The sequence below is a fragment of the Ctenopharyngodon idella genome, chromosome 8 (genome assembly GCF_019924925.1).
Source record: "Ctenopharyngodon idella isolate HZGC_01 chromosome 8, HZGC01, whole genome shotgun sequence".
Classification (NCBI taxonomy): Eukaryota; Metazoa; Chordata; class Actinopteri; order Cypriniformes; family Xenocyprididae; genus Ctenopharyngodon; species Ctenopharyngodon idella.
In genome coordinates, this window is record NC_067227.1 from 34,144,647 (window position 1) to 34,167,480 (window position 22,834).

The 22,834-nt window shown below is 31.8% G+C and overlaps 1 protein-coding gene across 1 annotated transcript in view; it reads left to right on the forward strand.

Moving 5' to 3' along the window:
• Nucleotides 1-22,834, forward strand: part of fbxl17 (F-box and leucine-rich repeat protein 17) — a 219,249-nt gene that overhangs the window by 137,590 nt on the left and 58,825 nt on the right. Inside the window, exon 8 of the mRNA XM_051902751.1 lies at nt 14,859-14,935. Coding sequence (XP_051758711.1) covers nt 14,859-14,935 — 77 coding nt within the window. The remainder of the gene's footprint in view (nt 1-14,858; nt 14,936-22,834) is intronic.

Here is a 22,834-nt window from a genome sequence, read left to right on the forward strand (position 1 = left end):
TGACCCAGGATCTGGGTAACACAAAAACGACCCAAACACTGGGTTGTTACGTCTGACCCAGGATCAAGGTAACACAAAAACTACCCAAACTCTGGGTTGTTACGTCTGACCCAGGATCTGGGTAACACAAAAACGACCCAAACGCTGGGTTGTTACGTCTGACCCAGGATCTGGGTAACACAAAAACGACCCAAACGCTGGGTTGTTACGTCTGACCCAGGATCAGGGTAACACAAAAACTACCCAAACACTGGGTTGTTACGTCTGACCCGGGATTAGGGTAAGGCAAAAACTACCCAAACACTGGGTTGTTACGTCTGACCCAGGATCTGGGTAACACAAAAACTACCCAAACGCTGGGTTGTTACGTCTGACCCAGGATCAGGGTAACACAAAAACTACCCAAACACTGGGAAATTTCATATGCAATTCAAATATGTAAATCTTAAATTTAGTTATAAAGTGTTTTGCAGACAGTTGCTGCAGTATTGACACATTTAACAGATGTGATTTAAAGACAGAGCCAAAGTTTGTTCAGTAAAACACTGTTTAACCGAGGCATGTACCATTTTTGTGTACTTTTACACCCCTAATTCATGACATTGTGATTGTAGTGCAGGTGCATGCTGGGAGACTGATCTCAGACGGCAGTATGACGTGTGTTTATATTCTGATCCAGTCAGGTCATGTGTCTCTGTAGATGTTTGATGGTGACGTCTTCCTGTGACAGACAGCGGTTCACTGTTTCCCGCTCACGTTCACTCAGACTCGACAGTAACCGTGCCCTCGTTAGTGGATCTCTCGGGGAGTTTGGTAGTTAGTCAAACGAGGCCTGTAACTCCTGATTGCATGATGTCATTGAACGAGTCTGTGGTCTCTGGAAAGTTTTACTGGAGAAGTCGTCGTCACATTCTTATAGTGGAAACGCATGAGCTTCACTAGTGATGAGAAAGTGTGCAGGAAGACGTTCTATGATGTCAAAGTTGTGTGTTTGATGTCATTGATGCTTTAGTATCTAGTTGAATTAATGTATTATTATTTTTTACTTCTATTTTGGTTTCATACTACACTGTAAAAATTACTTTCATATTTTTTTTCTTTTGTCAAATCAACTTCAATAATTAATGTGGTTCAGATAACATAATATTTTGAGTTTCTGTTGATTAAACCAATCAGAGGCTTGTTTCCTGTAGGCAGGTGGCGTCGCTCATTAAACCGTGTTGAGAAGTAGGTTAACGGGAGGAAGAAGGTTGAATTAATGCCACAACCACAAGATCCAGATTTCCAGATGAACTGATTAATGCACCAGAAACCGCACGCCAACACATTCCCACAATCCTCTGCTCTCTCAAGCGTGTTTGTGTAATGATGAAGTGCAGCACTGAATGAGGATTTTTAAGTTACTTGTTGCTTTAGTGACCAGATTGTCATAGTTTTGCATCTATTAGTGATCTGTGAATGTGTGTTTCTCATTTCTGAGCTCTTCTGTGTGAACATAAATGCAGAGACGCTCGTGATGTGCTGAAGATCATGTTACACGAGAGATTTCTGATGTGGCGTCGGTGAACGTCTGTGCTGGTGCCTTCACATTTATCACAGCAGTTAGCATGTCACATGACGGCTGTTACTAAACAGATTCTGAGGTCTCGTCTGGAGGAACACAGAGGAATCATGGATCTGTGGTGAGGGTGGATGTCATCTATCACCTTCATCCTCTGACTCTGATGGAGGTCTGAATATGATCTCTTCTCTCTGGCCTCATCATTACAGCCGATGAATGTAGTTTCACATGACTTGAGCTCTAGTTTTCCTGATTCGTTCACTGTAAATACAACAAACTTTTGCACTTCTTCAGTTTAAGAAGCAGTTTCATAAATGTTTGTGCTTTAAAGATTATTTCACATATTGACTACTTACCGACTGAAGAGTTTCACTCACTGTTGACCAGCGAGTCACTTTTATTACGTATTTGGTTGAATCTCATGAATCCCTCTCATATTTCACCCTAAATTAAAAAAAAAGAAGAAAAAAAGTTATTAGAAATAATATTTTATACAATAAAAATAAAACCTGTTTTCAGGACCATTTATATTTTTTACTGTATTATAGGACCATTACGGTATTTCCAATGCATATATCCTAAAAATAGATTTTATTTTCTTTAAACATAAATTAGTATTTTGATTTTGAGATGAAATATGAGTATGGTCTTGACATATTTTATTTTATTTAATTTTATATATATATATTGTATTTTTTAATTTTATTGTATTTTTTTTTATTTATTTTTTGTTTTTTACATTTAAATTTATTTTTATATTTTATTTTCTTTTTTTTATATTTATTTTTATTTATTTTTATATTTTATTTTAATTTTTTTTTTCTTTTCATTTCTTGACATATTGTATTTATATATATATATATATATATATATATATATATATATATATATAATTTTATTTTTAAATTTTATTTTTTAATTTAATTTAATTTTGTTTTTTACATTTCATTTTATTTTTATTTTATTGGCCAAATTAGATTTTATTTATTCTTTTTTATTTTATCTTTTTTTTCCATTTTGCATTTTGTATATATATTTTAAAATTTATTCAAGCACATTTTAACTCTAAATTACCATTAATTATTAATATTATTAATAATATTAAGACTTTATATGTCATGATAATATTTGTTACACTGCCTTTATGGTGATTTAAAAAAAAAAAGTGCTTATATTTCCATGAAAATGATACTTTTGCTATGCAAACAAATCCTAATGGTCATAAAAATAGGCTTCATTATCTTTAAGCAAAATATATATTTTGATTTTGAGATGAAATTTGACAGTGTTCTTGGTAAGTGTAGTGAGATTCACATGTCAAGCACATCATGATTGTTGGAAGTCCTCGTCTCTCGCAGGTGTTTATCAGCCGCTACAGCGACGGATCAGATCTCAGACTCATTACAGACACACCGAATCACTTTAGAAACGCGGCATCAGCGTCAGACAGGCGTACAGAAACTGATTCACATCACTCACTCATAAAAGCAGCTGATAATTTAATGCATTTTACTATTGACTCGACGTGTTTCATGCATTTCCCTGCAGAACGTTTATCATTGCTTTTATATTCCAGATAGTGTTTCTAAAGTTTTCTCTTTCTGTCTGGGACGGTGCGATTGGATCCCTCTGGATTTATCTTATTAATTGCTTCAACTTCTTTTCCTTTGGCTGTCTGTAGTTGTGAAGTTAGTTGTGATGCAGCGGTTTGCGGTCTGCGGTGTCCGTGATAAGACACTGGGATTGAAGTTCACTTTTCAGCGCAGATAATGGGATTGTGATGAATCTCTGAAAGTTAGAGAATAATATTCACCTTGAAAAGGGATAAACAGGGTTTTTCTACTTCACAGCGTCTTCCCTCATTCTCCAGCAGGATCAAATCTCATTGCACTTTCTCGGCATGAGATCAAAAGGCGATCCGTTCGGAAGTTCATTTGAGATTCTGGCCGCTGGATTGGAAAGACTGTAGCCGGCAGACGTGTGTCGTACAGAAACCCTGATGTCTGCGTGTCTCTCGGGTCTAAACGTCCTCTCAGCGTGTCTTTATTGGCTCTCAGGATACTCTTTTTCAGGGAACATTGGATTAAAAGTCCTTTATGAGCTGCTGCTTCCTAAATGACTTGAACAAGTCCAGTAACTGAAGCCATTTTTATTCATTACTGATATTCTCAGAGCAGAAATATGAGCCTGACAAACAGATGACGCTCTCTTCAAATCCAGTTTGAGAAGTCACCGACGCTGAAAATACAACAAACGTTTAGGAAGCTGAAGAAGTGAACACTCAGGCCTGTTTAAATACATTTTTATATATATATATATATATATATATATATATATATATATATATAATATTAACATCATTAAGACTTCATATGTCGTAATAGTTTTTGTTGTACTGCCTTTATAGTGATTTAAAAAAATAAAATAAAAAGTGTTTAAATTGAAAATCAAAGTAGATCATCTTCATAGTATGGCGGCAAAAAGTTATCAGAAACTTTTTGATAAACTCTACCATTCTCGAATAACGAAATTCGAAGAAGAGCACGCCAAATTCGATGCGAGGCTATATCTCCGCAGCGCTTTAGTGTATTCTGACCGAACTTGGTACGTCATCACAAGCATGACCTGAGGCTACATGCAGCGTTTTGGCACAGCGCCACCTGCCGAGTCGAATAATGTCCAATTTTACCATATCGGCCATTTTGGGCGTCAGCCATTTTGCATTTTGTAGTAAAATGCTGTATATTTTGAATGCATTAGTGTATCATTATGAAACTCGGTATGGGTCATCAGCACGATGCCCTGAAGGAACCTGAGAAATTTCGAGACAGCGCCACCTAGTGGTGAAATCAAATATTCATATGCTCATAACTTTTGATGTGGTTGACTTATTTTCATGCGAGTCATCTCGTTAGATTCCTGAATCCTTGCCGAGACCAACGATACCTAACATGCTAGGTTTCGCTCTATGGTTTGCGCAACGTTGCGTTTTAGCGTTAAAACGTTTGCGAATATCTTCGAAACCGATAGTCTGATCGAGACGAAACCACCGTGGGAAATTCGAAAACATAGGCCGTTGGCTATATGTTTAAGCCCAAATGCCAAAATTTTGATAGTAAGTGGCAAAAAATGCAATCAAAGTCATGCATGGGTCATTTTTATGTACATCTACATGTCTATAACTCCTAAACGAAATGAGATATTTTCACCAAATTTGACATACAAGTGGTGGGATTGCGCCTCTTGGTGATGCTATAATTGAACAAAATATTAAATTGCCACTAACTACAATAAAGTTTATGAAATAAAATGCTATATTTTACTGATCTTACTGATTACTGAAATAAAAATGCTTAAATTGCCATGAAAATAATGTTGCAATGCAAATAAATCTTAATGGTCCTAAAAAATAGGCTTAATTTTGAGTTTGAGTTTGACATGTTCTTGACAGATTCTCTTGTATAATAAACTGAAGTCAGTCTGTTCAGGAGTGCATGAAATAACAGGTCTGGTCAAATCTATTTCAATGCATGTTTTTGGCTTTTGGCAAGAGTGAAATACTGCACTGTGCCGTTTGCATGATTTGTTATTGTTGTGGATGCATGTAAATCAAGCACAGTATGATGTGCTACTTCATTACGTGTGTAAGCTCAGTCAGCGTCCCGGTTAACTAACCAGCAGAGATGGAGGAAATTTATAGATTTCAAGAGTTTCATTCAGTGCATCATTTCCTGATGAGAAAGCCAAGGTTTGTGAGGGAGGAAGGTGAATGTGAACGAATTACTGCTCAGATATTGTGGGGGAAAAAAGATGAATTTATCAGTTACCTGTTGATTTATGTTGCATTCTATTGAAATAGCGAAGGTAATGAACTCTAATTTGTTTCGGAGAGTGTGTAGTTGAACGGGCGGATGTTAATTTTTATCGTGGCCCGACATCTGAGGCATATTTTGTGTAATTAAAAGCAGGCCGTATAATTGAAGAACCTGCGCTCTGTCAAGGTATCTGGAAATTACATGCCACGCCGAAGCCTTTACTTCATTCTCTTCTATATTTCACCTCCTTTTTTCCCAGCTCTTCATATCCATTAGTTTAATGAACATGCTTCAATTTAGCCGCTGCTAATATCCCGCTCTCCGTACGGCGCTCATTAAAATAAACGCCGGTAATCAAAGTGCGTGGCAATTAACAATAGATCACATCACAGCATTGAGGGCTTTGGATGTTGGTTGGTTGGGTTTGGCTGGGATGTAATGGGCTCAAATGAGTCCACCTGAAGTGTGACGTCCGGAGGGAGATATTCCCGCCTCGTATTACCGTAAACAACGTCAAGTTGAGCCTGTATTAGGAGCGCGAGTGCTGTTGTGGAAGTTGGTAAAGTCAATCAAACGTGGCCTTCACTTTTAATTGGATCACAGAAACAAACAGACCCGGCATGATGGCTCATTTGGGAAGCGTCAGATCCGCTCCGGAGCGTAATGCACAAAGACAGCCTTGGTTCCATAAAGTTTGTTAACTTGATATGAATGAGCTGTTTATCATCTGAAGTGTCTGAGCGGCTTGTTTTTCACGACCAGGAGAATTAAATGGAACACTGATTCTTTACAAGAACGTTATTTGAGAGGAATATTCACTGTAACACAAGTTTCATCTGCTGTTGGTGCATTATAGAATATTTTGGTCACACTTTACAATAAAGTAATACAGTTATAGTTAGTTGATGCTCATGTTTGTTTATGTTAGTTGATGCAATACATTTGTTATAGTGTTTGTTAATCTGTGTTAATGTTACTTCATTGTTAGTTCATGTTACACACAAAAAAATCTCTTTTTAAGATTTATACATTTCAAATGATAGTAAAATTCCATCAAATTGAATTTAATAAACTTTATGTAAAAATATGTAAGGGTTTTTCAATTATTCAATGGAAATATGTAAGGATTATTACATTTTTTTTCAATGAAAATATGTAAGGATTATTCAATTATTCTGTGAAAATATGTAAGGATTATTCAATTATTCAATAAAATTTGTAAGGATTATTCAATTATTCAGTGAAAATATGTAAGGATTATTCAATTTTACAATGAAAATATGTAAGGATTATTCAATTATTCAATAAAATTTGTAAGGATTATTCAATTATTCAGTGAAAATATGTACGGATTATTCAATTATTCAATAAAATTTGTAAGGATTATTCAATTATTCAGTGAAAATATGTAAGGATTATTCAATTTTACAATGAAAATATGTAAGGATTATTCAATTATTCAATAAAATTTGTAAGGATTATTCAATTATTCAGTGAAAATATGTACGGATTATTCAATTATTCAATAAAATTTGTAAGGATTATTCAATTATTCAGTGAAAATATGTAAGGATTATTCAGTTTTACAATGAAAATATGTAAGGATTATTCAATTATTCAATAAAATTTGTAAGGATTATTCAGTTATTCAATGAAAATATGTAAGTATTTAATTATTGAATGAAAATATGTAAGAATTATTCAATGAAAATATATAAGGATTATTCAATTAATATATGTAAGGATTATTCAATTCAATTTGATGGAATTTTACTATTAATTGAAATGCATAAATCTTGAAAAAAGGCTTAATTTTTTTGAGTGTAGCTCAGGTCCATTAAATAATATTAACAGACACAACATTTGATTTTAATAATATTTTAATTTTTTTTAAATATTATAATAATTTTAATAATATATGAGTACGAGACAAAACACACACACACACACACACAATATATATATATATATATATATATATATATATATATATATATATATATATATATATTGGTGATAATATTTATTAAAGTGGTTGGTATTTAGGAATTTTTAGAATATTTGTTCTGGTTGATTTTTGAAATCTAGAATATTTCATAAAAGCAGTCTGCTCATCTTTGTTCTCTTTGTGATGAAAACGCTTTAAAAATCCACATTTTATGTGTGAACAATGTACAAGAGTCAAAGACGAAAAACATTTGACGAGCACAACGTTTCCAGTCATGTATATAAGGCTTTATTAGGACTTATAAAAAGAAATTTACAGCGAGAATAATTTTGTAAAGCGCTCGGTGGAAGAAAAAACGAGCTTTCTCTGTTCCGCCCCTCCATTTCATTAAGACTCCAGTCGTATATTTCTATTCGCTCTTTGTCTTCACCCTTTCCAGACCTTGAGCGCTGTATTTCATTTGGTTTTGTTTTATTCTTCTCTCTGTCAGAAGAAGATTTCACGTGTTTTGTTGTTGTGGAGGCGCTTCAGGTAGTTTGTGTTGAATAGAGGAAGCACGGCCTTGAGTTTGTGTGTTTAACTCTATGAATTCCTCTATTCTCTTGACCCGTCTGTTGGTTAGACTCATCTGTCTGGCTCTTTTGTGATAAATCGGGTCTTTATGTGCGGCTCTCGTTGTTGTCGTGGTCTCTGTGAAGATGTGAGGAGCGACGCACTAATGTCTTATTAAACACTGATGGCAGCGTCGCTCCTGCTGCGTTTGAATATTACAGTGTTTTACTGCGTCTGACGCTGCTGTGAGACACATTCAGCCGTTCAGTTCATTTATTAGCATCCGTTTAGAAACATTTCTACATTATGTGCTCGAGAACACAGTTTCATTTGTACTTTCATTTACAGAGGTCACACTGCTGAACGTCTCTGTTGGAGAATCTAATATGCTTAAAACAAGTGGAAAACTTCTTCAAATAAAACATTTAGTTAGTTGTACTGGCCATTTAAACCAGGAACCACTAACATCAGTGTGTAAGACTGTAAACTGCACACAAGTGTGTGAAGTGTTTGATTAGTCTGTGGGTCGTTACGTAGGATCGGGTCAATGAAATGAGTCCTGTCTTTACAGTCAGACAGACAGACGGAGACTCCGTGTCCTTGAGCGTCTGTCCTGCGTCTCACGCTGACTGATGAGGTCACTGCACCGGACATCTGTCCAGCGCTCTGATTGGTGGCGTAGCGTGTCGCCGCGGCATCAGGTGTCAGAGGGCGTCGGCACACATCTGATGTTCCTCTGCGTTCTGACACCGGACGGCTTCATTATTGTCTCTCCAGTGACAGAGACACACAACACCACGACCCCTGTGGTCTCCGTCTCCTCTCATCTCCTCCTGATCCTCCTGAACTGTGAATCAGTTTCAGGTAGGAGGGACGTTCACACTGCGTGTGTTTAATGCGCTTCTGTTCACTAAGTTCAGGTCTGGATCACAGTGACTGACTGACATTCAGGTCAATTAACTGAGAGTCACCAGGGGAAAAAATGGGATTTTTAGCAAATGTCAAATTGAAAGATGTAGTTTTTATTGAAATGTTGTAAGAAGAATTTGTTTGTTGTTTGTTTTAAAATACTTCAATCTTGCTGTTACAATAGCCATTCATGCTGATACGACAACAAACAAACATACAAATAAATAAATATAATGGAATAAATGAACATAATTAAACAAATAAGTGAATTATATTTATTTGTTTGTTTATATGTATTTATATATGTGTATTTAATCAAACAAATAAATTAAAAAGAACTAAATATAAATAAACAAATATATTATAAATAATTAAAAATAATTAACTAGTAAATAAATATATTTATTCATTTATTATATTTATTTAAACAAATAAATAAATTAATGTATAAAATTAAATAAAAAAAACAGAAAATTTCCATTCATGCTGATATGGCCCCAAACATACAACATAAATGAATATAATGGAATAAACAAATAAATGAATTATATTTATTTGTTTATTTACTTGTATATTTAATCAATCAAACAAACAAATAAAAAAATAACTAAATATAAATAAACAAATATATTATAAATAATTGAAAATAATTAACAAATAAATAAATATATTTATTCATGTATTTAATTATATTTATTTATTTGTTTATTTAGTTAAATAAATTAATGTATAAAAATTAAATAAAATTAAAAATAATTGCAATTCATGCTGATATGGCACCAAACATACAAATGAATAAATATAAATATATAATAAATATAATTGAATCAACAAATAAATGAATTAATATCATATATAATCATATGAATAATCACATTTAATCATATTTGTTTAATTATATTTATTTATATATGTATATTTAATCAAACAAATAAAAAAAGTAATAATAAATTAAAAATTAAATGAATTTATATATATATATAATTAACAAGTAATTATTTAAATATATATATAATATATTATTATTTATATTATATTTATTAATTTATTTAATTGCTTTTATTTATTTAAACAAATGAATTAAAAATGAATGAATGAATAAATGAACGAATAAATAAATAAACAAATGTATTGTATGTATGTATGTATGTATTATAAATAAAGTAATTATCAAGTGAATAAATATATTTATTAATTTATTGAATTATATTTATTTAATTAAATAAATAAAAAAAATTATAAATTACATAATTTTTTAAAAAATTGAATAAATATATACTGTATAAAAATAATTAACAAGTGATAATGTTTAAATATATGTAATACACTATTATTTATATTATATTTATTAATTTATTTCATTATATTTATTTAAACAAATGAATGAATATATATATATATATATATATATATATATATATATATATATATATATATATATAATAAGAGCTGTCAGCGTCTGTCAGGCTATGCAGATGTTTGTTGAATTGATACAGTGGTCGTGTGAATGCAGATGTTGAATCATCATAATCATGTTGTTTTGATACAGATATAAATGAGAGAAACTTCCATGTGTTTCTGTTGTCGAACAGAGTTTCATCCTCTCTTTCTCCTAGAACTGGACTGATTGACCATCACGTCAGTCAACAATCAGTCGGTCTGATTAAAGTAAACACAGTAATGACACATAAACACTCCGTCATTACGATCGAGCCGTGATGAAGGTGTGTCCTCGTCATCAGCGTGTGCGGCCGCTCTGGCCTGATTGTTGTGGGTAGATGAAGTCTCTCTCTCTCTCCGGCCGTCTCTCGCTCGCCCGCCGCTGCTCTCAACCTAATTGGCTGAGTGTGGAGTGTCTTTATCGTCATGGAAACCACTTTAATGTCCCTTTATTGGGCATCACGGCCTTGAGTCATGGCCGCCCGCACCGACACAGGAAGGGGAATTAGTGAGGATGAGTGAGGTGAGGAAGCAGAGAGAGTACGGTTATAATGATGTTATTTCAGACGGCAGCGGACGAACCTACAGTAAGATAAAAGCTGCATTTCCATCTGTCACATGCTCTCAAATCATACGTGTGCTCACACATGGAGGCCCAAAAATAAATAAAGAAATGTAATAATAGGAAAATAAATAAAGAAACATATGACTTGATAAAACAAATACAATTCTTTTTTTTTAATTACATTTAGTCCTGAATTTATTTTAACACTAGACTTGATGATGATGATGATGCTGTGAGGAAGAACAACATACTGTTTTTATTTCTGGAAAATCATTGTCTCTAAAAAATAATTCAACGGTGTAAATCAGTGAAAATAACTTGGCAGTAACTTAGCAATTTGAATAGTGTGGATTGCTACTAAATAAAATACTAAATAAAATATTTATTTATTTTAATTTATATTTATTTATTTTTCATTTATTTGTTTAAATATATATATATAAAGTAAATTAAAAATATAAATGTATTCATTTACTTCTTAATTATATTTATTTATTCATTAAATATTTATTTTTACATATTTATATTTTATATATGTATATATATTGTGTGTGTTTGTGCATGTGTATATGTAAACAAATAAGTTAAAAATAAATAATAAAAATAAACAAATTTATTAAAAAGAAATGTAATATAATAATATAAATAATATTTATAATAGTTATATTATTTATAATATAAATAAGTAAATAAATATTTAAAAAAATAAGTATAAGAAATATATTCATTTATTTATTTTATTATATTAATTCTTTCATTTATTTCTTGATTTAATTAAATTACTAAATAAAATATTTATTTAATATGTATTTATTTTTAATTTATTTGTTTTAATAATATATATAAATATTATTAAATAAATTAAAAATATGAATAAATAAATTAATTTACTTAATTATTTTATTTATTCATTTAAATATTTATTTACTTATATGTATGTATATATATTGTGTGTGTGTGTGTTTGTATATATATATTTATATATACACACACAAATAAATTGAAAATAAATAAGTAAATAAATATTATAAAATATTATATTATAATAGTAAATAAATATTAATATAATAAATAAATTCATTAATTTGTTTAATTATATTAATTCTTTAATTTATTTGTTGATTTATTTATATTATGTTTTGTATGTTTGTTACCACATCAGCATGAATGGCTATTGTCGTGGCAAGATTGAAGTATTTTAAAACATTATTTATTGATTGATCGATTGATTTATCTACACCTCACAAACCATGTGCTCTAGTGCTCGTTTTGACTCTGTCTGCCATTAGATTAATTTCAGGACCGTTTCAGGATGTGTTCATGTTTGTGTATTTTCATATATTACGCCGTTACAGGTTCTCTTCTAGCATCAATCTCCTCTTTCTCTTTTGTTTTTCATTCTCGGCTCTAATGAAGCTCATTGGATCAGTCGTCCAGCGGCGTCTCGAGCGTCTCGATCACTCCGGCAGGTTTAATGTGGTGTTTCCCTCATCAGCTCCTCTGATCACATCCAGTGCCGCCCATAAACGTGTCTGCGCTGCTTGTACATGTCAATCCTAATTATCTTCATCCCGACCCCGCTGTGGTAACAAGCTCTCGCGAGGAGCGTCTCGTTTGGATCTGCTCATTTGTGAAGCGGATTGAAGATGTGACAGACCCATATGAGATGATTCCACTCTCTGCTGGACTGAAGTGACCGGTCTGGCGCCGGCTGTGATTATCTCCGGGCCGGATCAGGTCACTCTCGGGGTAAAGCGTCCGGACAGAGATGTAGAAACACAATTAGATTCAATTAGATAGTGCAAAACCGATTCTGTGCATTAGATGGTGAACATTTCCAGAGTTGGAGCTCTGATGGAACAGAAGTGAGTCAGTTTATTTTATTTTATTTTGTTTAGTTTTGTTTTGTTTTGTTTTATCTTGTTTGTTTATTTTATTTTATTTTATTTTATTTTATTTTATTTTATTTTATTATTTAATTTATTTTATTTTATTTAAATCCTAAAACTTAGTTAGTTATTTAGTTAATTAGTTCAAAATCCTAAACTGGAAAAATCAAGTCCTGAAATTTTGTTTATGTTTTGTTTTGATTTGATTTGATTTGATTTGATTTGATTTGATTTGATCTGATTTGATTTATTTTTATTTTTATTTTGTTTTGTTTTGTTTTATCTTATTTGTTTTATTATTTTATTTTATTTTATTTTATTATTTATTTTATTTTATTTAAATCCTGAAACTTTGCCTGCTGTCCACATTTATTTATTTAGTTAGTTATTTAGTTAGTTAGTTCAAAATCCTGAAACTGGAAAAATCAAGTCCTGAAATTTTAGGACACTAGGACAAATAGTTTAGGACATTTTAGGACAAATAATTTGTTTTGTTTTGTTTTGTTTTGTTTTATTTTTAAAAAATCAGTGAAAATAACTCTGCTTTGATTTGAATAGTGTGCATTGCTACTAAATAAAATAAAAATCTAAATAAAATATTTATTTATTTACTTTAATTTATGTATTATTTATTTATTTAAATTAAATAATAGATATAAATATAATTAAATTAAAATTAAGTATAAATATATTCATTTACTTGTTATTTTATTTTATTTTATTTTACTTTATTTTATTATTTTATTTTATATTTGTTATTTATTTTATTTTATTTTTTTATTTTATTTTATTTAAATCCTAAAACTTTGCCTACTGTCCACATTTATTTATTTAGTTCGAAATCCTGAAACTGTCATGGCAACAGTCTTTTACGTTATTCTCTTTTATATTTTTATTTTATATTTTATTTTTTATTTTCATTTATTTTATTTTTTTATTTTAAAAATCTGTGAAAATAACTTGGCATTGACTGAGAAATTTGAATAGTGTGCATTGCTACTAAATAAAATAAAATACTAAATAAAATATTTATTTTTTACTTTTATTTATATTGATGTATTATTAATTTGTTTGTTTAATTAAGTAATATATATAAATATAATTAAATTAAAAATAAGTATAGATTTATTCATTTTAATTTACATTTAGTTAATGTTTTATTTTATGATTACTGTCTACATTTAGTTAGTTATAAATCCTGAAACTGTCATAGTAAAGCAACAGTCTTTCTTTTATTTATTTTATTTTATTTTATTTAGCATTTTATTTTGTACTGATATTTTATTTTATTTTAATATTTCATTTAATTATTTACTTTAATTTATTGAAAATACTAAAACTTTGCCTACTGTCTTCTGTCATGGTGAAGCAACAATCTTTCACATCATTCTATTTTATTTATTTATTTACTTGTTTATTTATTTCATTTTCCAAAATCTTAGAACTGTGCCTATACTGTCACGGTGAGGCAGCAGTCTTTTACATTTTATTTTTGTTCATTTTTTTTAATTTACATTACTGAGATGTTTTTTATTTTATTTAAGATAAGCACTAAAGGTTAATGGGGTCAAACAGACGGAGTTTCCAGTCGTTTATGATCTCTCGTTCTCTTCTCCTGGCCGGAACAATGCCGGATCCATGTTGGCGTGTCTTTGAAGTCGTGGCATTAGCAGTTTGGGCACGGAGGATTTTTCCATGTGAAAGCCCTTTTAGTTTTTAATCAGAGTAGATTCAATTAAATTATTAATTTTCTTCCCAAACGCTTTTGAGGTGCAGATATGGGATCAGTGGAGAAGAAAGGGCCGTCAGCGAGTCACGTTTAATCATTAGTTTCAGGAGAGTGTGATGTAATTACGCCCAGGTGATGGAATTACGGCTGCTTTATTAACGAGCCCATCTGAGCATGTGCATGTATTTTATTTTATTTTATATTGTATTTTATTTATTTATTTTAACCTTATTTTTATTTTTTTATTATTTATTTATTTAATCAAAATTCTAAAACTTTCTATATATTTCAAGTTTTCTGTTTTTAAAAATCCCACACTTTCAGTGCTCTCTCAGGTGATGTAATACGGCTGCTTTATCAACGAGCCGCTGATATGAGCCGATCTGAGCATGTGCAGATGACCTTTACTGACCTTTAACCCTGTCCGTGCCCTCTGTTGTGTGTTGGCAGATGTGTGGAGATCATCGCGAAGGAGGGCCGGAGTCTGAAGGAGCTTTATCTGGTGTCCTGCAAGATCACAGATCACGGTAAGACTGAGATGCGTTTGGATGTTTCGTTTCTCTCTGAATCATGAACACTTCAGAAGCTTGATGTCATGCGTCATGTTCAGAAATGTTGCATTTTCAGTGTTTCCTCACGGGGCGCTACAACGGACATTAACATTAACCTGTCGCCTTCAGTCAGTTTTCCCTTTTTAGGCCTAATTACTGTCATAGCAGCACTTATTCACAGTTTATTTTATTTTATACTTTTCAAAATTCAAAAACTTTGCATGTCATGGTGAAAGTGCTTTTATTTTTTTATTTATTTATTTATTTATTTCCTAAAACTTTGCATACTGTCATGGCAAAGCAGCAGTCTTTTACATTTATTTATTTATTTATTTTTAATTATTTATATTTTTATTTATATTTAATTTATTCGTTTAATTACATAAATAGGAATAAATACATTCATTTACTTTTTTATATTTATTTATTTATTCTGTAATTGTTTATTTAAATTGCTTATTTTTAATTCATTTGTTTATATTTATTTATAATTTAAATATATAAATTAATTAATTAAATATTACATTTATTTATTTATTTGTTTTGTTTACTTGTTTACTTATTTCTTATTTCTTAAAACTTTGCATACCGTCAAAGCAGCAGTCGTTTACATTTTATTTATTTATTTTTAATTATTTACATTTTTATGTGTATTTAGCTTATTTTTTCAATTACATAAATATGAATAAATATATTCAGTTACTTGTTTATTTAATATATTTATTTATTTATTCTATAATTATTTATTTATTTAAATTACTTATTTTTTTAATAAATTACTTATTTTTAATACATTTATTTATATTTATGTATGTATTAATATATATTAAATTTATAATATAAATATATTAATAAATTAATTAAATTGAACAAATAGTGAATAAATATAATTAACTGAATAAATGAATTTATTTATTTATTTATTTCCTACCTAAAACTTTGCATACCGTCATGGCAAAGCAGCAGTCTTTTACATTTTATTTATTTATTTTTAGTTTACATTTTTATTTATATTTAATTTATTTGTTTTATTACATAAATTTAAATAAAAAGTCATTTACTTGTTTATATTTATTTCCTTTATTCATTCATTCTGTAGTTATTTATTTATATTACTTATTTTTTAAACATTTATTTATATTTATTTATAATTTAAATATATTAATTAATTAATTAAATAGATGAAATTGTAAATAAATATAATAACTGAATAAATGAATTAATACATTTATTTATTTATTTATTTATTTCAAAGTCCTACAACATTTTATATATTTTCAGTGCCTTCATACTTTTGTTCCCCTCTGTATGTAGAACCATGCACATTTATCCATGTCTGCATTCGTGTATTGGACTGTGTTTCTGTCCGTACGGTCCATTGAAGCCACATTAATGCACATTGTCAGTCCCATCCTTGAGCTCCAGCAGTATGCGCTACAGATAATGCAGTAATGATGGCAGATAAACCCTCTGATCCCTCGAAACAAAGGCCAGAACAGCTGCATGTGTTCACACACCGAATCACGGGGTTCTCTGGGTAATTACTGCCTGCTGAGACTGAAGGACAAAGCTGAGCGATTACGCCGGGCAAACAATAGCTACATGTGCTGCCAGATCGTAACGTTAGATGTAAGTAACTGCATGACGGAGCAAAAGGAGCCGTTCTTGTGCTCGTTCTTGCTCGGTGTAATGAAAACACATTTGGATTTTATTAGCGTAAAGACAGAAATGCCCACCTCTGAGAGCAGCCGAACGACAAAGATTTGCTTCAGTGTTTTTAAGTGGAAAAAGATTTTAGAAGTAGATTTTCGGGTCAGCGGTGCTCTTAAATGACACCCTTGCGGTGCAGCGCTGAATCGCTGTGTGTTTGTGTTGAGCTTGTGCCCGAAAACTGACCACATCTCCACCACCACGGTGAAAATCACCACCAGTCAGAAGCATTAGACGTCATTACATGCAGCTGTGTCACTTACGGTCAGCGGGGGAAGCAGCGAGACGCAATAACATAAACAGTCTGACCGGTGGACACACATGATGACAAGGATAAACTAGACTAGTACACAAGCTAGAGCAGAAGTGATGCGAAGGAAAGCTTTGTTTTGTTAAATTGTCTTTGTTCACTTTAAGTATTTGCAGAAGAGGTGTGTGTTCTTAAAGTCACCATGTAATGGAAGTCGTGCTCGTCTTTTGAAACGGCTTCGCAAACAAGAACAAATGTAGGGCGGGGCTTGATTTTGTCTGTGGGGAATTGATTGGATGGTGGTGGTTTGCTATTGGTGGATCTCATGTGAGTGACAGGTTGCCCCGCCCTCGGAAGAGGAGAGATGCTGCAAGAGGGTGAAAAAGATATTCTGATTCAAGATTGCGAAGAACATGGATTTAAAACAGTAATGATAATGTGTATAGATTGATCATTTATGAATAAATGCTGCAATATGGATTTCAATATTAGGGGGCTCAGCCCCCAATGAGGGAATGATTTTTAAAAAAAAATTAATAATTTTTTTTGTTAATTAGTGTAGGCATGAACAATACAGTAGGTTCTACATTACCTGTCAAGTCAATCCCTAAAATATTGAATTAATTTCTAATCATTTTAAATAACTAATATTCATTAATAGAATATAGACAAACTGTATTATTACTGTAATTGTCTAGATTGGCAATATGTGGGTAAAATATTTTTTTTTCAACACATTTAATGTTTTAAACATTATTATTTTTTAACTCTCCATTTGTGCAGTAAAATTAACTTTAAAGAAGATCTACATTAATCATTTTCATTCATGGTGATAACACGGAAATGTGCCATGGTTTAGTGGAGGATTTCTGTATTTCTGTCACATGGTGAAAAACAAACACTTTTAACATGAAAATGACATGAAATTGCCTCTATAACCGTTAGATGGCTGCAGAGGACCACTGATTAGTTCATTTGCCATCATTTCCACTCCCTTTTATAGTTCTTTTAATGTGTTTTGCTTTTGCATTTATTATATAATGAATATTATAACAAATTTGAGCAATTTTATTGCACTGAAGTAGAGGAAAAGTCTCATGCCATTTAGATGAAAGGAATTTCTTAAAATTTTACAGTGGATGGGAAACCGTCTTGAATTGCTCCCGCGTCATATTACGTAAACTGCATTTATGACAAAGAACTACACGGATGCAGATATTATAACAATCTATCAATAAATGCACACGTTTTTCTCTGCTTTTGACGCTGAAGAACACACTGAATAACGCAGACTAAAATACAGCGATGAGCCGAAGCCTGCCGCCAGTTTCATATGAGTTTTAAAGGGGACTGAGGCGATCACGAATCAGTGTACATATTAGGGCTGTGTATTGCCAAGAATCTGGCGATACGATACATATCACGATACAGGGGTTATGATACGATATATTGTGATATATTGCGATACTGTAAGAAAGGCGATATATTGCGATATTCCTTGTTTTTTTAGAAAAAAGGATGTAATTTTAGAAAAAACGGTCATAAAGAACACACCACCATATGCATAAAACCTTACAAACAACAAATTTTATTTAATCAATGCAGTATCATTTGCATTTATATCACTAATCACTATTTTATGCAATCTAAGGGAAAATAGTAAAGTGACTGCAGGATTCTTTGGGTGTATGTGTTTTAAAAGTTCACGGTATAGCAGTTTTTAATTTCTAAACTATTTAACAACTAGTGCATAGTCCATTTCATGACTGAATATCTGTTTGTTTTATATTTAATACTGTAAATCTGCTTGCTTTAATAAAGCCGTCTAATGTATAAAGTGCTATTTAAATAAACGTGACTTCACTGAAGTGCTGAACAGAGCTGGTGCAAACATATTCACATCGCTATGATCAGATGCTTTCTTAATTCTGTTACCACTGTCATTTTTGTTGTGTGTTTATTTTGTTACCGTGAGGAAAGCGTGCGGTACATACTACATATTCTATTGAACGTCTCTCTCAGCAGCGCGGATGGCATCGGGATATTAAGTGAGCTCTCAGATTCAATGCGTTTCCCGAGTTTTGGATTTTATTGTGGCCTATTTCGCAAACAACTGACTCTTGTCGATCTCCTTAGTGGTTTCTTTATAGTTGAAGCCAAGATGAGCACACACATTTCAGCTCTGTATGCCGTGGGAGTGGAATAATTCTATCGTCTTGTGAGCTGGGTTTGCTAATGCTAACGTTAGCGATGCACCTTGCGCTTCTCCGGCTATGCGTCACTTTACGTTCTGAGATAACACTGACATCTAGCGGTTGGGTTTTATACAGTCTGTGGTTTAAACCGAACACAAAGCCACGAATCTTGGATCTAAATAAATAAATAAATAAATATCGATACAGTGTCGCCAAACATAATATCGCGATATTCATGTGTATCGATATTTTCTTACACCCCTAGTACATATTATGGATTTAATTGCAGTTTTTTCGGGGGGCTAAAGCCCTCCTAAAATGGGCCTAGTGACGCCCCTGACTGCAATATTCCATAACAATAGGAATTGTCATTTCTGATTTCATGGTGACTTTAAAGGTGGAGGTTTGCAGAAGAACAGAGAGAGTGAAGGTTCTGGAAAAAAACTGTGAATTGAAACTTTTGCTCACATTGATGACTGTTTAGAACAGAAACTCAGATTAACATTGAGGGTATGTGATGTATCAGCTGGTTAGGGCTAGTTATGGACTGGTATACTTGTTAGCCTAGTTAATCAGCTGATATTGGCTACAGTATGATGAGATTATGATGATAACATCATCTGATTATTGGGCTGATGTAATTAACAGGGTTAATTGCTCCCTTTTCCAATGAATAGTACAATTTATTAATTATAAATATTGTATATTATAAATAATACCCACACATATTAATTAGTGCTGTCAAAATTAGCACATTAACACATAACACACATTTTTTTAACGCAATTAACACAGAATCCATTTTTTCTTTCATAATTTGGCTAGCGTTACATTATATGATCACGCTCTTATTCACACAAATGCTTTTAAAGCATTCAAGCGCCACAAGACAAACGAGAACGCGCTGTCTGTGAATGTCGTGTCATGTGTTATGTCACATGACTCGTGTGCAGAGAAAGACGCGCGCCAGTATCGAGTGCTCTTTCGCACTTGAACAAACACAGAATTATGCCAAAATGCCCGTTTTGTGGAGTATCCTCATAAGAGCAGTCCTAAATGAGTTAAATAACGTCTTAAATGAACTTAAGGAGTTGTGAGGAAATGAGATGCGCGTCAGATCCGCGTCATGTTCAGCAGCTCTTAAAGTGACAGCAGCCTAATAAACCAGTTGCTGTGATGATGTCATTAATTAATCAAAGAACAAAGATAACAGAGAAAACTGTAGCTTTAATAAGGATTAATCTATATTTAATTTAAATTTTATGCAGTGAAGACTGTAAAGTGTTTGACAACTTTATTACATTTCTGTGTATTTCCTACCTGTTAGACAGGTAAATATGACATTTATTATAATGGATTTATGTGAAGATGGTTAAAAGTTGTTATTTTTAAAGCCTAATAAATGCTGAAGTTGATAGCTTTTAGTTGTACTGTAATGTTGAATGTCTATAATTAATGTTTTTAAAAAAGAGACATCAGCAGCAGTATTAGTATCAGTGATACTGGCCTAATATTTACATGTATGCACTGAAAAAATTAGTAGAAGAATGGAAGGTACTGGTAATTTTCTGTTTGGACGTCCATTAAGTTCACAGACATTTCCTTTAACACTAAAACAACACAATGCATTGTGTAAAATATGGAAAACAGTACATTGGGCCCTATTAACAATATAAATGTCTTTACTGTTACTTTTAATTTAATGCATCTTTGGTGAACAAAAGCACACATTTTTTTTCCAAAAAAGAAGAAAGTGCTTTCATCTTTGGATCAAAGCATCTGCCAGATGCATAAATGTAAGTATCTGTATCAGCATCAACTTTTAATAAACTCAGATCATGTGACCACTAGTTAGGGCACTATATTAGAGGTCATCTCGGACACTGAGAACCTCCTCACTTCATCTCTGCAGGTTTTGGCCAGAACGACACATCTCTGAAAGTCACTTCAGATCTTCTTTGGCAGTGAGTTAAAGTGACTGAAGGACTTCTTCACAGCAAACTTTAACCTTTAAAGCCTTAAAAAAAAGAGTCTGAAATCAGACCGATGGACACAGTAATCCAGTTTTAATCTGGTCTTTTAGGTTATAACAGTGTAATTCAGCACTATCTGTGTGATTAACACTGTCTTATATTTACTCATATATGCTGTACTGAACGAAAAAGGTCACTACTGTAAATGCAAAAAGATAGTTACCAATGAATGTCATTAAAATAAGTTATATGAAATAAATCCTAGTACATGGCGATAAAAAATAAGAATGCACGATTACCCAGTCATATGTGTTTTTCACAGGCCGTGTTTGTGTTGAATTGCACTACAGCGCAGAAAGCATGTTCTGAGCGATTCTCCCATGAGGAAGTCTGATACGGCACTAATGTATTTCAGCCCACTTGAGATAATTACATATAAGTGGCGTTGTAATGTGCCGAATCAGTCGGAGCTCCGCGCAGCATTTGTTTAACGTCAGCAGAACTCGTAGTGACTGTAATCACGACCCCTCGGATGCGTGATGAATGACCGCAACATCAAAACCAAACACTAATGATGCCCTGGAATGTGGCCGAAATATCCCAGCGTTTAAACAAGATTAATGGTGGACACCTGATCCGGGCTTTTAGGAGGAACCGCGGGCCTCCGCGGGCTAATGCGGGTCCGGTTTAGGGTGATGTCAAACACCATCGTTCCTCTGAGGGCCGGTAAATACGCCTGTTCTCCCGCGTCCTGCCGCTAATGGAATGATTGGTGGATTTCCTGCGCGGCTCTTGATCAATTGGATAATAGATGGTTGATTTTGCGTCCGTGTTCTTGGCCATGTTCTCGTTTTAAAATCTCCAGCCAGGGTTGGAAATTGGAAACATTGCAAAAATGTCACCAAAAAGAACCAAAATGCCCCCTAAATTCAAGATAAGGGGTCAAAAATTGTCCCTCTGGTGCTCTTTAGTCACTTTTGACCCCCAATGTTACTATGAATCTTACTATGTGAAAATAAATGTGGACATGATGCAAAAAGTTTAAATAGTCCTAAAAATAGTCGCACTTGTCTTGTACTCTTTGTGATAAAAAACAACAACCATAAAAATGAATTGGAAATTTTGAATGACTGAGAATTTCTTGGGGTTAAAAATAGTTAATATTAATAGTTAATATAATAGTTAATAATATTGCATAGTACCAGAAAAATTCCTCAAAATATTAAATAAAAAATTATTGAAAAAGAATGTATTACATTGATTTTACTGAAAAAATTACATTCACTGGAAACAAATGGATCATAATTATTGCATAAATACTGCATAGTATCATACATTTCCCTCAAAATGCAAAATATTAAATAAAAAAAAATATTATTGAACAAAAATATTAAAAAAAAAAAAAAAATACATGAAAAAAAAAAAAAAAAAAATATATATATATATATATATATATGTGTGTGTGTGTGTGTATATATATATATATATATATATATAATGTATAGCATCATAACCAATTTGTGTATTCAATTAATCAACAATAACAATAATTTTTTTGCATTAATATTCCTGTAATGAATTCCTGTTTTTATTTCCCTCAAAATGCAAAATATTAAATAAAAAAAAAAATATTATTGAACAAAAATATAATACATTGATTTTCCTGGGGAAAAAAAAAAAAAAAAAATTAAATATATATATATATATATATGTATGTATGTATGTATATGTATTGCATCATAACCAA